The sequence below is a fragment of the Dipodomys ordii genome, unplaced genomic scaffold (genome assembly GCF_000151885.1).
Source record: "Dipodomys ordii isolate 6190 unplaced genomic scaffold, Dord_2.0 Scaffold1, whole genome shotgun sequence".
NCBI lineage: Eukaryota > Metazoa > Chordata > Mammalia > Rodentia > Heteromyidae > Dipodomys > Dipodomys ordii.
In genome coordinates, this window is record NW_012267217.1 from 35,078,081 (window position 1) to 35,097,295 (window position 19,215).

The 19,215-nt window shown below is 40.7% G+C and overlaps 1 protein-coding gene across 2 annotated transcripts in view; it reads right to left on the bottom strand.

Moving 5' to 3' along the window:
* Rftn2 (raftlin family member 2) overlaps nt 1-19,215 on the bottom strand; it is a 60,624-nt gene that overhangs the window by 35,611 nt on the left and 5,798 nt on the right. The window contains exons 2-5 of one of the 2 annotated variants that reach the window (XM_013031921.1): nt 11,954-12,137; nt 9,928-10,042; nt 4,267-4,546; nt 1,731-1,934 (exon numbers count right to left, since the gene is read on the bottom strand). In XM_013031921.1, the coding sequence (XP_012887375.1) occupies nt 1,731-1,934; nt 4,267-4,546; nt 9,928-10,042; nt 11,954-12,137 (783 nt within the window). The remainder of the gene's footprint in view (nt 1-1,730; nt 1,935-4,266; nt 4,547-9,927; nt 10,043-11,953; nt 12,138-19,215) is intronic. The other variant, XM_013031996.1, reaches the window with a different exon arrangement.

Here is a 19,215-nt window from a genome sequence, read left to right on the forward strand (position 1 = left end):
GCTCACTATTTCCTCGCATTCTCCTGGGGAAGTCCCAAAGGACACACCCAATGGCAAGACCCCACAGCCTGAGGTGGCTCAGTGGGGGCTTGGCATGGTTGGTCAGCAATGTAAAATGCCTAATGAGACATTCCAGGGTGGAGGAGAGACGGAGAGCCTCTCCAGGGCTTTCTCAGTAGTTCTAAAGCTGGAAGAACAAAAGCCTCACAGTGTCTCTGGCTGGTAGCTGCTGTGGCTAATTTTATTTTCATCAGGCATGGCTCAAGGCGGGGATGCCTGAGAGATGGTGAAAAGATGCTTTTCCTTAGGCAGTTCATTACAGACCAAAAATTGAAATGAATCCAAGTTTAACTTTTCTGGGAGTGGAGAAGAGAGGAGAAAGAGAAAGGAGGGTGGGGCTGGGGAGGGAGGGCGGCAGGGAGAGAGAGAGAGAGAAAGAAAGAGAGAGAACTAATATCCAACTAGATGTTCTCTAAAAGTACCAAGCTGCAGTGGTGGGAAACAAAACTAACACCAGAAATAAAGAAATCCTGAGTCTAGATACAGTGGGATTCCTCCTTTTCCCCTTCTTTCTCTCCTTCTTCCTCGTTCTTCTTCTTCCTTTTCTTATTATTTTCTCTCTTTCTCTTCCTCCTCTTTTTTCTCTCTTCCTCCTCTTTAATTCACTTTCCCTCCTTCACTTCCTCCTTTTCTCCTTTGTTTTCTTTTTCTTTTGTAAAGATAGGATTATGGCTCAGTATGGCCTTAGCGTTGTGATCCTCCTGCTTCAGCTTTCTGAATGCTGAGATTACAAGCATGTATCACCATATTTGAACCAACTTTCTTTCTCTTTCTTCCTTCCTTCCTTCCTTCTTTCTTTCTTTCTTTCTTGTTGATCATGGGGCTTGAACTCAGGTTTATTTGGGAAAATGTTTCATCATTTTTGCAACAGACACTAATGTATCTCTACTCCAATGTATCTAAATGAGAAATTCCAGGGCAGGTTAATAAAGAGAAACCAAAGTAAATACAGGATCAAGATCTTCTCTGAAAGAATTAAGATTGCCTAGAATTCTATACAAACTGTCGAGTCAGGTATGTATTAGTTATATACTCAGTAGGACATGATAATGTCCAAAACTTGGGATAATATGATAAATGTGAGCATTAGTTGTGAAATGCCAACATGAACTTCCTTGTTGCAGTACTCTAGCATGTTGTATTTGTGAAACCCTTCTAGTTTATCCCACAGTGGGTCCCGAAGGTTCCAATCCAACAGCAAACATTACATAGCAAGTCTGGAGTATACATTGGTGTCCAGTTGATCTCACTGTGGGTAAACTTTAAACCAAAGTGACACAGCTGTATGACAAGTTGAATCTATTTCCTTGGAGTAATAGCTGTTCTTTCAGCCATGAAACTCTAGAGGCAAAATCATTTTTACCAGCTTTGACAAAGTCCCCATGCCCCCGCCCTTTTTTGTCTGTCATGGGGTTTGAACTCTGTCCTGGGCACTGTCCCTCAGCTCTTCAGCTCAAGGAAAGCACTGTACCACTTTGAGCCACAGCGCCACTTCCAGTTTTCTGGTGGTTAATTGGAGATAAGAGTCTCATGTACTTTCCTGCCTGGGCTGGCTTTGAACGCAATCCTCAGATCTCAGCCTCCTGAGTAGTTAGGATTATAGGCATGAGCCACCAACACCTGGCAAGTCCACATTCTTTAGATAAATATATCATTAACATGAAATGTACCTTTAGAGGTCTCCCAGCATACAAAAGAATCAGTTAGAGACAAGCCTTGCTTATAATAAAAGGTAGTTAATTCTAGCCAATCAGCGTCAAGTGTACTGATGATGGATCCTTTTCTTGTTATTTTCATTGACAGGATGCCTTCCTGATAGGTCCAGCAGGTCGAGTCATCATCAAAAACATTGAAGACTGTATACAACTTGTTATCTGGAGAGAGGCATTCAGAAGGAGGAAAGGGGATAATTATAATTCTATTAATAAAAGATTCTTGTTTTTGGTGGTACTGAATTTTTTCCAGGCAGATACATTACTACTTCACCCATGCTCCCAGCTCTTTTTGCTTTAGTTATTTAGTTAGTCTCGTATTTGTGCCCATGTTGCTATGCTATTATGTTTCCTGAAGGTCTGGGAAGGCGTGCATATTCTACCACACACTGTCTACCTATTCTATTAGTTGAGAACTTTTTTTGCCCTGATGGCCTTGAATTATCATCCTCTTGATTGCTCCCTCCTGAGTAGCTAGCATTACAGGACTGAACTACCATGCCCAGCTTCATTAAAGATTCTTAAAAGTTAAAAAATTAATCATGAGATATTTCAAGCATACAAAGAAGTACAGAGAACAGTAAAAGCACTTGCCATTCACTTAATCAAATGTTAGCAAGCCATATTAGCTTCAAGACATGGACACACTGTGGCTACTATGTGGCATGTATGTAGTAGTATGTAGTTGCTGATTCTATCTCCAGACATAGCTACAGCAATGAATCTGGTGTTTATCATTCTCTTGAAAGCTTTTATTTTTTCCAACACTTATTTATAAGTCTATGTAATCTAAAAACATCATACACATGTTTTTCAGTTAAAAAATTTTAAATTTCAATAATATTATACTGTTCTATGTTAATCTATACCTTTTTTTGGTATGTGTGTATATGTGGTGTTGGGATTGAACCCAGGGAGACATGCATGCTAAGTGATCTACTGTTAAACAATACCCTAGTCCTATAATTGATTTTAAAAATTCAACATTTTGCCCTTGAAATGTAAATATCTATATAGTTTTTATTTATTTAGTTTTACATTCAACTAACTTCTCCCTTTTGATGGACATACACATTGCTTCCATTGTCTGTTGTAACAAACATTTTTCTTGTCCTACTGAAATAGCTTTGAACTGTGATCCTCAAATCTCAGCCTCCAAGTAGCTAGGATTACAGGGATGAGTCACCAGTACCCGGCTAGGAAGTTGAATATCACTTGTATTACAGACAAAGTATTTAGATTCACAGTTTCACTAGATACTCCATCAGGTCTTGTACATACTTCCGTGATCCCCTTCTTTATTCAAGGGTAACTATAATACAACAGTTATTAGGAAGTATGTAACTAAGTAGCATATTGAACTTAGGACTTAAAAGACTAGAAGTAGACACCCCATTTGGTGAAACTCAAGGGGGAAACCAGCGTAGAGTTTGAAGGCAGATCTGAATAGAATATAGAGAATAGCTCTTTGATTACACTCTAGTAACTATTGCTCACTCTTACTTTTTTTAAAAAATGATTTTCACATCACAGAAAAACCAGGGCAGTTGTTAGTTAAGGAACTGGTGACGCGCGAGTGTGGTGGTGAGGTCCAGATGATGAGTTGGAAATATTCTTCCTTCAGGAGATCGTGCCCATATGGTCAGGTGGATCTCTGTCCTGCACAGGATGTGGGATCAAAGGCTCAGTTAATAGCAATTAGCTTTCTAGAGCTTATTTCTGCCAGGCATTGGACACTCTGTAGAACTCTTTTATTTACTTTCCACCAGAACTCTGTGAGGGAAGTCCTACAATTACCTTTCATATATAAAGAAAAGGAAACATCATTAAACTCCAGAGCCTGTGCTGTTAAAAGCTGTATGACAGCTTCGATTTTCTTTGGAAGTGCTTTTCATAAAGCATGCCTGTAAAGGTATCAGAAAACCTTGAACAGTCAACAAATAATTTCAATTTCATGGGAAAACTTGCTAGTTGGCAAAGAAGAACAAAACAATTGTTAAAAGTTATATTAGGTTGCAGGACTATTGTTATAAAAATTGTTTCATCATGTTGTGCTATTTTCATATTCTAGTTGACGATGAATGAAAATCAATTAATTTCAGAGGTGAAAATCATCTATGAAATGTACAAGGTCCAAACTAGAATTTTCCCACGCTGTTTATAAGGACAAACATAAATTACAACAGCTTTCCTTGTCATCAATTCAGTTTTTTGGCACATGCACAACTCTCTATTCAGGAACGGAGTTTTAGAAACTGATCTTCAGCACAAAGTTACAGGACCAGTTAGAGAGACATAAGGTCTGAATCACTGCTTTGCAATATTTCCAGATACAAGAATTGTTTTTTAAAAAAATTGCAAGTTTATGTTAGTTCATTTAGACTTTATCCTCTTTAGAAATTTACTTGGCCTCAAATTTCCTTTTGAAAACTTCCAGAAAGTGCATTTGGCTAAACGTAATCTAAGAATATATTCTATTTATCTTGACTATTACCTTCTCCGGTTTTGGGTTTAGGGGAGCTGGGGCTGCCATTTTGTTCAATTTGACACTGTAGGCTTTCGTGATGAGGGTCTTCTTCAATTCTGCTTTTAGATGATTGCCTGCTTAAGGTTCCTTCATTCCAACTTCTGCAGTTTTCATCCGGACTGTGTCTCACACGCAGCATTGGTTCTATGTCTCCGTCATGGCTGGTCCCATTACAACATTTAGATAGTGAAGAATGGTGGGATATAAATCCAACAAATCTCATTCCTCTTTTAGCAGCAACATTAATCTGAGGTTTACAGAGAGATGGCAGAACAGAATGTTCACTCCATTTAGGTAGGTTAATTTATCAGTTAAATTTTAGCTTTATTGAGGAAACTATTAGAAGAGAATGAATTGACCAGTAACTAAGGACACATCCATGAACTAATTAATCACCTAAAAAAATAACACTGGTCTTTAAGAGAAAGAATATACTTCAGAAATTATAAAAACAGCAATCATTGTTTGGGAAAAATTTGGAATTTTATACATGATTTTTGAAGCAATGATCTTTCCAGTTGGAGCAAAGTTAAGAATTATTGTAGAACGCCTCCAAAATAACACTAACATATACATCTTCATGATTAGAGGAGACATTGACTTAACTGCAAAAACACAGGAGTTGGAGGTATGGCTCAGGTGGTACTGCACCTGTCAATGACTATAAAGCATCAGATAGAGAGTTGGAGTCCCAGTCTTGGTTGGAAAAACAAAAAGGAAAAATATAAAAACAAAAAACCCCTAAAAGCATACAGAGCATTATTTGCTTGATGTTGATAGGGAAAATATCAAAGACTAATTTTTGTAGATGTGTACATAAAACATAAGCTTAATTCATAGCAGTTCCAATGAAACTTTCTGATCTTTATATATTTCAACTTAATATTGGTGTCTTTTATCCGGTCTAAGATACATATAATAAATTCAATCCTGTTGATTAAAAAGAATAGAAATTGTGAAACAGATGATATAATGCCAGAGAAATATCTAAAGAATATCTTGTTTTGGGCTGGGAAGGTGGCTCAGTGGTAAAGCGCTTGCCTTGCATGCCTGAGGCCCTGGGTTCAATTCCTTAGCCCCACATAAGCAAAAAGAAAAAGCCAGAAGTGGCCACAGGGCTCAAGTGGTAGAGTGCTAGCCTTGAGCTGAAGAGCTGAGGGACAGCGCCCAGGCCCAGAGTTCAGGTCCCACGACCGGACCCCCCCACCAAAAAAAGAATATCTTGTTTTTCTTTTCCTTTCTTTCTTTCTTTTTTTTTTTTTTGGTGGTTGTGGGGCTTGAACTCTGGGCCTGAGCGCTGTCCCTCAGGTCTTCAGCTCAAGGCCAGCGTTCTACCACTTGAGCTACAGTGCCACTTCTGGTTTTCTGGTGGTTTATTGGAGATAAGAGTATCACAGACTTTCCTGCCCCCAGCTGGCTTTGAACCGTGAACCTCAGATCTCTGCCTCCTGAGTAGCTAGGATGACAGGCATGAGCCACCAGCACCCGGCCAAGAATATCTTAAGAGTGGTTATTTTCTCTTTCCCTCTCTCCTTCTTGCCTTCCCTTGGAGATAAGAGTCTCAAGGATATTTCTGCCCCAAGGACTTTGAATTTTAATCCTCAGATCTCAGCCTCCTGAGTTACTAAGATTACAGGTGTGAGCCACTAGCTCCCGCCTCTCTCATTTTTGAGTTTGAACTCAATCTTAGAACTTGCTAGGTAGGTGCTCTATCCCTTAAAACAAATTCTCTTAAAGTGATTATTTTCATATTCAAGCACTTTTAGCATTGATATATTTGTAAGATTTAGATTCCTTTGAATGTAGACTGTAAATTTGTAAATTTAATGTATTTTCTTCTGTTTCTGCTTTATTTAAAAATTCTATTTATGTGTAATTTGTGTGTGTGTGTGTATGTGTGTATGTGTGTGTGTGTGTGTGTGTGTGATGGCGCTTGAACTCTGGGCCTGGGTGCTGTCCCTCAGCTCTTCAGCTCAAGGCAAGCACTCTGCCACTTGAGCTACAGTGCTGCTTCTGGTTTTCAGGTGGCTAATTGGAGTTAAGAGTCTCACAGACTTTCCTGCCTGGTTGGCTTTGAACTGCGATCCTCAGATCTCAGCCTCCTGAATAGTTAGGATAATAGGTGTGATCCACCAGCACTCTGTATGTAATTCTTTTTTTCTGTGTTCAGTTGGTGGATCTTTTTAGGGCAGGGACTGCTCTTGCATATTGTAGCACTTCCAATTATAGGTGATCTACAAGTATTTGTTAAATAATTTAAAATGAAGTAGTAATGTTTTCTATATGGTTGCTCTTTGAACTATTTCAATTAAGTATTTTATTTTTGGTCAGTTGTGGGCTTGAACTCATGGTCTGGGTGCTGCCCCTGAAGCTCCTTTGCTTAAGGCTAGAGTTTTACCACTTCCAGTTTTCTGGTGGTCAATTGGAGATAACTGTCTCATGATTTTCCTGCCTGGGCTGGCTTTGAACCGTGATCTTCAGATCTCAGCCTCCTGAGTAGCTAGAATTACAGGTGTAAGCCACAAGCACCTGGCTCAGTTAAATATTTTAAATGTTACCTGGGGTGGTAAGAGAGAGTTATGATGGAAGTTGTAATTGGAAACATCTATAGTTAGAATGGAAAAAAAATGCCAGGAAGAACTGAAGAGAAATCAAGAGCAATGCCCAGCCAGACACTAGCGGCTCACTTCTGTAATCCTAACTACTCAGGAGGCTGAGATCTGATGATCGTAGCTCGAAGCCAGAGAGGGAACACAAATTAGTGAGACTCTTCTCTCCAATTAACCAGTAAAGGCTGGAGGTGGAGCCATGGCTTACGTGGTAGAGCAGCCTTGAATGAAAAAGCCAAGCAAGGACATGAGGGCCTGAATTCAAGCTCCAGTACTGGCACTAACACACACACACACACACACACATACAAAACAAAACAACAACAAAAACCCTCTTTACACTAGGCAGCCCCTCAAAAATAATATTTGGCATTCATCTATTGCTCTTATTCACACCAGGGTAAGGTTCAGATTTTATGTGCTGTTTCCTTTTCTCTTCATAAGATAACCCCATTCCTCTAATTGCTGAAATAACAGTTCTTTCCTGTTGAGGCAGAGCTTTCACTGTATCCAGGAAGCCAAATACAAAATAAAGACCCCAAGGGCTATTTAGTTAGGCTAAATTAGTAGCTGTATTTTAGTTTGCAAAAGAAGATGTCTGGGGTGGATTTATTCCCAGAAAAACATTTCCCAGAATAGTAGTAGTAAACAGTATGTGTATTCTGTTTATAGTCTCAAAGACCCTTTCTAAAGGCGCTTATTGAATGCTGGCTTTAAACTTAAATATTATTAACTGCTTGGACTGGCTGTATAAAAACCACAGATAATCGTACACACATGGTTCTATAAAGCTTGACAGCAACAATGAACAAGCGAATAAGTTTCACAACTTTTTATCTTATTTATTTTTGTTTTAAGACAGGGTCTTAATTTGAACTAGAGATCCTTCTCCTGCCTCAGTCTCCTTAGAGCTGGAATTACAGGTGGAATTACCATGTCTAGGCAAGCATGAAGCCCTGGGTTCAGTTCCTCAGTACCACATAAACAGAAAAATCTGGAAGTGACGCTGTGGTTCAAGTGGTAGAGTGCTAGCCTTGAGCAAAAGAAGCTCAGGGACAGTGCCCAGGCCCTGAGTTCAAGCCCCAGGACTGGAAAAAAAAAAGAGTATCTGGCCAAGCACTGGTGGGTCACACCTGTAATCCTAACTACTTAGGGGTTGAGATCTGAGGATTTCTGTTTGAAGCCAGCCTGGGCAGGAAAGCCCCTGAGATTCCGATTAACCATCAAAAAACCTGAAGTGGAGCTATGGCTCAATTGGTCATGCTAGCTTTGAACAGAAAAGCTCAGAGACAGAGCCCAGGCCCTGAGTTCAAGCCCTAGGACAGGTGTACACACATGTGCGCATGCACACACACGCACACACGCATGTGCACACACGCACACACACGCACGCGCGCACGTGCGCGCGCACACACACACATGAGACAGGAGGGCTGGGAAGGTGGCTTAGTGGTAGAGTGCTTGCCTTGCATGCATGAGGCCCTGGGTTCAATTCCTCAGTGCCACATAAACAGAAAAAGCTGGAAGTGGTGCTGTGGTTTAAGTGGTAGAGCACTAGCCTTGAGCTGAAGAACTGAGGGACAGCACCCAGGCCCAGAGTTCAGGCCCCACGACCAATAAATAAATAAATAAATACCCAAAACAACAACAACAACAAAGAGACAGGATATCCCTTTCATTTATACTCATTTCCTATATATTTTGAAAATGGGGCTCCCATAGGACACATTTATTGCAGATTTCCCTTCAAACAAAAAAATATTTTTGCGTGTGTCGGTGTGGGGTTTGAGCTCAGGGCCTGGCACTTAGACACCTCACCACTTAAGCCATACTCTTGCCCCTTTTGTTCTTTAATCCTTTGAGCTAAGGGTCTCATCTTTTTGCTGTGGCTGATCTAGATTATCATCCTCCTGTTTATGAGATTATAGGTATGAACTATAATAGTCAGCTATTGGTTGAGATGGTATCTCATTAAATTTTTGCCCAAGCTGACCTAGAGCCTCAATCATTTTGATTGCTGGGATATAGACTGGAGCTACCTCATGTTGTCCTATTATTATTATTATTGTTATTATTGTAGTAGTACTGGGTTTAAACTCAGGGCCTCCTGTTTGTTAGGCAGGACTTTAGCACTTGTTCCATGTCTCCAGCCCTTCCATGTGACTGAACTTTTTTTTCTGATATGTCTTCTCTGTTTCATTGTTCCTCATTTTATGTTTTAAACTCTGTATAATTTGGTACAAACCCTGAATATTCTCTCTCTCTCTCTCTCTCCTTTGTGCCAGGACTGAGATTTAAACTCAGGCTACACTACAACTTCACTTCTGGCATTTTGGTGATTAATTGGATATCAGAGTCTCTTGAACTGAGCCTGGGCAGGATTTGAACCAGGATTCTATGATCTCAGCCTCTTAAATAGCTCAGATTACAGGCATGCACCAAGGTACACACTGTATTCTTTTTCTTTTTCTTTCTTTCTTATTTTTTGTTGTTGTGATAAAGGCTATATACGGAGGGGATACAGTTACATAAGCCAGGTAGTATGTGCATTTCTTTATAGACAATCTCACCCCTTCTCTCGCTCTCTCCCAGTTTTCCCCTCCCATCCTCACCTACAAGTTGTATAGTTCATTTTTAACGTAGTATCTTGTGAGGCACTGTTCTTTTTATTTTTATTTTTTGTTTTTTTGGGTTTTTTTTTGTCGGTCATGGGGCTTGAATTCTGGGCCTGGGCGCTGTCCCTCAGCTCTTCAGCTCAAGGCGAGCACTCTACCACTTGAGCTACAATGCCACTTCTGGCTTTCTAGTGGTTTTTTATTGGAGATAAGAGTCTCACAGACTTTCCTGCCTGTCTGGCTTTGAACCATGATCCTCAGATCTCAGCCTCCTGAGTAGATTACAGGCGTGAGCCAACGGCGCCCAGCGGCCCTGTTCTTTTTAAAATAAGAAAAGAAATGGATAAAGAAGAAATACCAAATGCTTCTCAAAATCCCATGAAATATGTACTTATATGTAGTACCTTTTCTATCAATTCTTTTGCTATGTCATTTGTTTGTGTCTCGTAAGTTAGAGGACATTCCTCAATCACAAGTCTTGGGCGTCTTTGTCCACTGGATGCTGCTGAGTGCTTTGGGCTGTAACAGAGAAAAGATATTCATGATTGGAGGTCAATTGCTGAAGACCAGCTATTTCCTTCATGTGAAGATGAGTGAACAAGTTTAAGACAATCTTTTTTGTTCTTTCAACTCCGAGGACTATCTTCTCATATAAAAATACCACACATAGTGACTTTGATTAGTTTAAATGTCCTTGATTTAAACTTCTAGAAATTGATAATTTAAACTGAAAGAAAAGATTTATATTTGTTGCTTTAATAAAAGTTATAAGAAATGCTTTACCTAAGTCTTGGAGCTTGAACTCAGGGCCTGGGCACTGTCCCTTAGCTTTTTAGCTCAAGGATGGTGTTCTACCACTTGCACCACAGCTCCATTTCTTTTTATTTTTGCCAGTTGTGAGGCTTGAACTCTGGGCCTGGATGCTATCCCTCAGCTCTTCAGCTCAAGGCTAGTGCTCTACCACTTGAGCCACAGCGCCACATCCGGTTTTCTGCTGGGTTATTAGAGATAAGAGCCTCACGGACTATGCTGGCTGGGCTGGCTTTGAACCCTGATCTTCAGACTCAGGTCTCCTGAGTAGCTAGGATTATAGGCATGAGCCACTGGCCCCCAGCCCACAGCTCCATTTCTGGCTCTTTGCTGGTTAATTGGAGAAGAGTCTCTCAGACTTTTCTGCCCAGGTTGTCTTTGAATCGTGACTCTTGTGTTACAGATGTCAGTCCAACTATTTTCATCCTTCATTGAAGTATCTTACCATTAAATTTAAAAAAATCATTTCCAGGCACCAGTGGCTTACATCTGTAATCTTAGCTATTCAGGAGGCTGAGATCTGAGGATTATGGTTCAAAGTTGTACCCAGCAGGAATGTCTGTGAGACTCCTATCTCCAATAAACTACCAAAAAAAGCAGGAAGTAGAGCTGTAGCTCAAGTGTGTACAGCACTAGCCTTGAGCAAAAAAGCTCAGGGACAGTGCCTAGTACTGGGGGAAAAAAAGTCAAATTTGCAACTTTGACAAAAATGGTTGCATAATTTGAAAAAAGTATCTTTCAAACATATTTTAGACTGGTGTCTTTGGCTCATACCTGTAATTCTCACTCCTCAGGAGGTTGAGACCCATGGATCATAGTTTAAAGCCAGCCCAGGCAGAAAAGTCCATGACACTCCTATCTCTAACTAACCAGCAAAAAGCTGGGGGTATAGATATGGCTCAAGAGGTAGAGCCCAAACCTTGAGCATAAAAATCCAGGCAAAGCTGGGTGTTGGCAGCTCACACCTGTAATCCTACCTACTCAGGAGGCTGAGATCTGAGGATCACAGTTCAAAGCCAGCCGGGGCAGGAAAATCCGTGAAACTCTTATCTCCAATAAACCTCCAGAAAACCAGAAGTGGCGCTGTGGTTCAAGTGGTAGAGCACTCTCCTTGAGCGGAAGAGCTGAGGGACAGCGCCCAAGCCCAGAGTTCAAGCCCCACAACCAACAAAAACAAAAACAAAAAAAACCACTTCCCTCTCCAAACCCCCTGCAAAACCCAGGCAAGTACACGAGGTCCTGAGTTCAAACCACTGGCATTAAAAATAAAGTAAAATAAAAAAATTAAGAGGGAAAAACTGGGAGAGTGTGAGGGAAGAGGTAACATTATTCAAAAGAAATGTAATCTTTTTTTTTTTTAAGCCAGTGGTGGGGCTTGAACTCAAGGTCTGGGCACTGTCCTAGAGCTTTTTCAACTCAAGGTTAGTACTCTACTACTTTGAGCCACAGAATCACTTCTGCTTTTCTGATGGCTAATTGGAAATGAGTCTCACAGACTTTCCTGCCCAGGCTGGCTTTGAACTGTGGTCCTCAGCTCTCAGTGTTCTGAGTAGCTAGGATTAGAGGGGTGAGCCACAAACACCTAGCAGAATAACTAATTTCTTGCCACACTATGCGTACCTTAGTTTTGAGCGTGATAAAACCACCCTGTAAAGGTAACTTGCTGGTAGGTGTTTTCGGGGTCCCACAGGTTGTATAATAGGATGAATGGCCCCAACAATATATCCTTTAAGATAATAGTCTTCCACTTTTGTTGCTATATCCAAAATTGAATTGATCTTGATGACTTCTGGGTTTGATGAAGCTGAAATATCAAAAGTGAAGGGATATTTTCATACTTATGCATTGCACTAACATCTTATGTATTTTCTAAACTTCAGAAAAAAGCAAGGGTAATCTTAAACTTCAGAAAAAAGCAGGGGTAATCTTATGAACTGGTAGATGTATAATTTTATCATGTCTTTTCTTTTTGTCATTTTTTCATGCTGGAGATTGACCTGATACTGATTGCCTAAACTTAGGAAGTTGGTTAGGAACACAGGAGGAAGAGTCCAAGGAAATGTTGTCTCCCATCACATTAATACCCATACATTGGAACAGAAATCCACCATCTGTGTGCATTCAGACCAACTTAAACTAAAATAGAGCAGTCAACAAGAGTTACCCAAACTAGGATGAATCCATGTCCTTTAATTTTCATCCTCTTTTGGAGTTAATGTTCTACTTCTAATCATCCTTATGAATAGAAAAGCAAAGAGAATAATCCTGGGTTTTGAAGAGACAGTCCTGCTGCGTTCCGTGGCAACCATGGCGTCATTCATGCCACTTTACTCTTTTTAGAATCTGGACTATTAACCTTGAATTTGAGACAAAGGAACCGAAAAAGCATCCAATAAGATGGAACAAACTCCTATGACTAGGAGTTACTTAAACTCTAGTAACTTAAACTTCTTTTTAAAACAATGCACTAATTCTACAAAAACTTAAAATTAGTCTTTTAATGGATTGCACTGCATACTATATAAAATGGGGGTGTTTTAACATGATATAAAAGAACCTTCAGTTTGGCCTCTGCCTGAAGATCAGGCTTCACCTTTGGCAGCCAGTTTTCATCTTTCCTGTATATCATACTTCCACATGTCAGAACTATCCCGGGAGTGTTGGAACCCACCATTCTGTTTCATGACACTAGCCTTTATTTTCTCCAATTCAGCCTCAGCTCTCTGATTCCTTCCTCTGTGCTATATATTCTTTTTTGTTCTGTGCTGTATATTCTTCTACTAGATATTTACTTATTCAGATGTCTGTCTTAGTCTGAGAATTGTTTAAGGGCAGGAAACCTACCTCAATCATGTCTTTCTATGTTTTATATGTGCCTTGGTTCATTATGTTAACTTGGAAATACTTATTTGTTAGGGCAACAAACATGCAAAATGAGTGCATAAAAGTACAAGTATTGCAACTCAAAAAATCATAACCCTTCCCAAACTAATAAACCAATCAATAAGGGCAATGGAGCTAAAGAGAGACTTCTCAGTAAAAGAATTAAGAATGGTAAATAGACACATGAGGAAATACTCAACATCTCTTTCCATAAAGGAAATGCAAATCAAAACAAGTTTGAGATTCTTTTTCATCTCAGTAAGACTGGGCAAGATCAAGAATTGAATAACAACAAATGCTGGTGGGGATGTGGGGGAAAAGGAACACTATTGCACTGTTGGTGGGAATGCAAACTAGCACAACAACTCTGGAAGGAGGTTTAGAGATTCCTCAAGAAACTGAACCTAAGATCTACTGTAGGAGCCAGCCAAAACATAATAAGCCAGGATACCATAAAGACACTTGCACATCCATGTTCATTGCTGCACTATTTACAATAGCCAAATTATGGAAACAGCCCAGATGCCCTACAATGGATGAGTGGATAAAAAATGGGGTACATAAACACAATGGAATTTTATTCATCCATTAGAAAGAATAATATTATGTAATTTGCAGAGAATAGATAAACTTAGAATAAATCATGCTGAGATAAAGCAAGCTCAGGTTGACTAATGGTACATGCTTTCTCTCACATATGGAAGCTAGATCTAAAATACATCAGGACATGATACATTATATAGGACTCCACGTATTTACACATAGTCAGACTAAAGGAGGATACCTTTAGGGGAGGAGCTCAAGGGCATAACTCCTCTGAACATTTAAAATGCTATTTATCAAAACAGATGCCAGGAAATGGAAAATTTTTATTGTATCATATGATTCAGTAATCAACTTGTAAGGGATTCAAATCAATGAAATTTGATTCTCAAAGAGATAACTACATTTTCATTCTCATAGCATCATTCATAGTAGTCAAGAAGTGAAAGCAATCTAGGTGTCTATTTATAGCTGAATGGATAAACAAAATATGGCCTATACACACTTTAATATTTTTCAGTCTGAAAAAAGGAAGGAAATAGACATGCTCTGGAGGCTCACACCTGAAATCCTTGCTACTCAGGAGGCTGAGATCTGAGGATAGCATTTTGAAGCCAGCCTGAGCAGGAAAGTCTGTGAGAGTCTTATCTCCAATTAATCACAGAAGAGCACTTAGAATGGTTGTATAAAAGTCCTAAAAGTTAAGAAAGAAAATCTAACAAAGAAAGACATTCTAAAATCTTTCCTTAAGATCACAACAAAGTTTCTTTCTGGTCTAATTTTCATCATCATGAAAGGGTAAGGCTACTGTCATGAGGTTTCACACACATCTATACACACACACACACACACACACACACAAAGGATGTCAGAAGGGATTTCACATAGAAACCTAGAAAAGTTAAAAAGGAAGAAAAATCTTGTCCATCAACACTTATTTAATAAGCACCTTTAACATTAATTTATATCAAGACATTATTCCTTCTGGGTTTACTGCTTTTTAGGACCATTCAGTGGTACCATTCAGATTTGTGCTTTTTAAAAAATAAGTATTTAGGCTGGGCACTTGTGGCTCATGCCTGTACTCCTAGGTATTCAAAGACTGAGATTTGAGAATTATGGTTCAAAGCCAGCGTGAGCAGGAAAGTGCATGAGACTCATCACCAATAAACTACTCAGAAAAAGCCAGAAGTAGTGCTGTGACTCCAGTGATAGAGTGCTAGCTTTGAGCAAAAGAAGCTTAGGGACAGCATCCAGGGTCAGATTTCAAGCCCCAGGAGTGGCAAATAAAAAAAAATAATTAACATCTCACACAGGATAATAATCCCTGACGGAAACATCCTCAGAGAACTACTCTACTATGTAAGCCACACCTCCATTTCTGATTTTTTGTTAATTAATTGGAGATAAGAGTTTCATGGATTTGCCCACCTGGGCTGACTTTAAACATTGATCCTCAGATCTCAGCCTCACTTAGCTGCGATTGCCAGTGTGAGCCACCAGGGCCTGGCTCTTGATAACATTTTAAACTGTGCTGAGAGTAGAGTCTTTTGGACTCTTAGGTGCTCAAACCTAACTCAGTTTGGGGATGGGAGAAAGAGCTGAGTGCACAGTCAGGAGGAATTTCCACCAGTGCTCAGCAGGGTGAAAACTGGCCCCTCTCTGGCTCAGCATTTTGGACCAGGTCTTTAGTTGGGGCTTATTAGATCAGGGGCTCTTGGACTTTTATTATTATTATTTTTTGTGATTGTCTTGGGCCTTCAAGTCAGGGACTGGGTGATGTTTGTGGGCTTTTTTTTTTTCCTCTTAAGGTTAGTGCTTTACCACTTGAGCCACAGCTCCACTTCTGGCTTTTTGCTAGTTATTTGATGATAAAAATCTCATGGATTTTCCTGCGTGGGCTGGCTTTGAATGGAGATCCTTAGATCTCAACTTCCTGATTAGGAATTACAGTGTAGGATTACAGTGTAAGACTGGCACCCAGCCTTTTTTCTGTTTGTTTGTTTTACTTTTGTGGGTTGAACTCCCAGCCTCGTGCTTATTGAGCAGGTGTTCTACCTTGCTCTACCCACAGCCCCCTTTCCTTATTCTTAGAAAACTCTTAAAAAGTAGGTATCATAATCATTCTCAGATGAAAAAAAAACCCCAAAACCTCAGGAAGAAAAAGATGAGGCAATTTCCTCAAATTGCTAGTAAAGTGTGAGGCTGCTCTTGAACTCCGACAGAAAGAGTTGAAAGCCAGAACATTCCAGCACTTCTGGGAAAGTAAAAGTTCAGGGATTTGGATTATATTGTTTCAGAGTCTGAGAATTCAGAAACAAGATAGGAAAAAGCATTTAGACCAGGGTAAGTTGGTAAGTAATTTAATGTATGGAAATTGAAAGGAGTCACTAATTAGTTTACTCATCAAATGTTTTAAATAACCTGACTTAACCAGGCTCCCTAAGTAAATACTGCTTCCATGACGATACTTAAGTGACAGCTGTCCCCTGGTAGCCACTGGTTAATATATTTCAATGCAGTAAAACTCTGATGAACTACGCAGGACATTATGGCGGGCAGGCAGGGACAGGCCTATTTATGAGAGCCCCAGCCTCTGGCAGCCTGTTTCAGTGCTTGCTCCTCCCGTTCTGCTTCATGCGCAGTTTCCAGACAGACCGTAGCATTTCCTCCCATGGCTAGGCCTTTGTAGCGTTGTCTGCTTTTCCATTCAGTTCTTTTCTTTTTCTTTTTTTCTCAGTCATTTCTTTTGACTCCAATGAGTTCCCCCTCCCTCACCCCTCAGTAGTAGGGAGCATGTGCAACAATGTAATATACTACAGGGGACACACACAAAGCCCAGGCAAAACTACCAACACTTGGATAGAAAGCAGAGCTAGGTGCTGGTGGCTTAGAATTATAACTGTAGCTACTTAGGAGGCTGTGGTTCAAAACCAGCCTAAGTAGATGCTTAAACTTCAATTAACCAGCAAAAGCTGGAAGTTAGAGGGGTGGTTCAAATGGTAGAGAGCCAGCCTTAAATAAAACTCAAGCAAGAACATGAGGTTCAAACCCAGTACTGGGGGAGAGAGGAGAGAGGACAGGAGAGAGAGAGGAGATAAGAGGGAAAAAGGGGAGAAAAGGGAGAGGGAGAGAGGGGAAAATGGAGAGAGGAGAGAAAGAGGGAGAGAGAGAGACAGAGGAGAGGGGAGAGAGAAGGGAGAGAGGATGGGGAGGGGGGAGAGAGGGAGAGAGAGGGACAGAGGAGAGGGGAGAGAGAAGGGAGAGAGGGAGAGGGAGAGAGGAGAGAGGGGAGAGAGGGGAGAGAGGGGAGAGGGGGAGAGAGGACTTGGCTGGCGCTTTAGTAGCCCCTATTTCCCCCTTCCCAGTGGCACTTCCCCCCTCCCCCACCCCGCACCACCTTGACTTTTCCGGCAGTCACTCCCTTGTTTGTCTTTTTGGTTAACGACCCAAGAATGCAACCCTGAACATTAGAGTTCAGTTAGCTGCTTTCTGTGGTGCTAGAGATGGAGCCAGGGTCTTGCCACCACGGTGCTACTCTGTCTGGTTGGAACGGCTGATTTCTCAGCTTCATGCAAGCCTGGTCACAGAGTATCTACTCACCCCCCTCACCCCCCCATCTTCTTTGACTTACCCTCACTGTGGCAGAGCTGAGTAGCTGTGATTGAAACCACATGGCTCCCAAGCCTAAAGTATTTACAATCTAGCCTTTTTCCAGAAAACGTGAGCTGCCTTCTGCAGTACAAGGTCCCCTTGTGTGGGTATGCCATGATTTGTTTTTCTGCCCTCTCGTTCTTAGGAATTATGGGTGTTCACACGCTCAAATGATTCTGTAAGTTAACAGATGATTCTGTGGACACCCTTGTACGGACACATGTGCATACACACACCTTTCCTTTGGGTGTCTCTTCAGCTAAGTAGATAAATGTATTATTATTATTTTTTTATCTGGGGCTTGAACTCAGGTACTGTTTGTAAGTTTCCCTCCCCCCCCCCAAAAAAAAGGCTGGTGCTTGAACCACAGATCCACATCAGTTTGTTTGTTTGTTTTTGGTGGTTAATTGGAGATGAGACTCTCATGGACTTTCCTGTGTGGGCTGGTTTCGAACACTGATCCCAGATCGTAGCTTCATAAGAAGATAGGATTACAGGCATCAACCACTAGCACCTGGCTAAGATACTCTTTTTTTGGCTTCCATATTCTCCAGACCATAGCTTCATCACAGCTCAGGGCACTCTACCACTTGAGCCACAGCTCTACTTCCAGATTTTCTGGTGGTTCATTTTAAATAAGAGTCTCACATACTTTCCTGCCTGGGCTGTCTTTGAACTGCAATCCTCAGATCTCAGGCTCCTGAGTAGCTAAGATTATAGGACTGGTCTATTGCAGCTGAGTGTTTATTCACCAGTTTCCTTCAGTAATGATCCCTAGGGCTTTATTTAGCTTGTATCCTGGTTCTTGGCACAGAGTGGCTCAGTGAGTATCCATTGAAACAATAAATGTCTACCTGATGTAAGAAGCAGACCTGGGGGAGAAAAGAACCACCCAAGTGTACTGTAAAGAGGCGGACAAATGTAAATGTATTGTTGCCTAACATCAACATTTTTTTAAGTGAGTCAACATTGCTATTATTAGAGATTCCTTCCTCTTCCCATTCAGAATGGAATCTTTCTTTCCCACAATAGTCTGGATTTGTGAGGTTTTGTTGTTTTTCTCAGCAAGATTAATCTCATGGTTTCAAACATAATGGAACTCTTTATGTATTTTCCGTCTAGTGGAAAGGAAGGCTAGGGGGCTGGAGACACAGCTCAGGGGTAGAGCATTTGCCTTGCTGGCATAAAGCCCTGGGTCTGAACCCCAGAACTGGGGAAAAATGGAAAAGAAAAGAAAGGAGGATGAAGTTTCATAATAAGAACTTTTTTTTTCTGGTTCTGGGGCTTGAACTCAGGGCCTGAGTACTGTCTCTGAGCTTTTGTGCTCAAGGCTAGTGCTCTACAACTTGAGCCACAGCTCTAGTTCTGGCCTTTCAGTGGTAATTGGAGAAAGGAGTCTCATGAGCTTTCTTTCCTTCCATGGGCTGGCTTTGAATTATGATCCTCAGATCTCAGCTTCCCGAGTAACTAAGATTACAGTTCTGAGCTGCTGGTGCCTGGTCTCTTCAATTTTTCTTTTGAGACAGAGTTTTGCTGCGTGCTCCAGGCATGAAAACATGATTTGCCTGCCTCCCAGTGCTGGGATTTCAGGCATGAGCCTGACTCTTTTTTTTTTTTAACTTATATTTCTGATTATATATTCCATTCATGTTCTGTTGATGCTTTAGTGCATTATCTACAGTTTTTTATCTTCATTCTTCCTGAAAATCCTCTAATATGTAAAATTATCCATTACTTTTTGTGTTAGTTCCTATCTTTAGGTTCTAGTGTTCTCACTTTTTCTTTCTTTCTTTCTTTCTTTT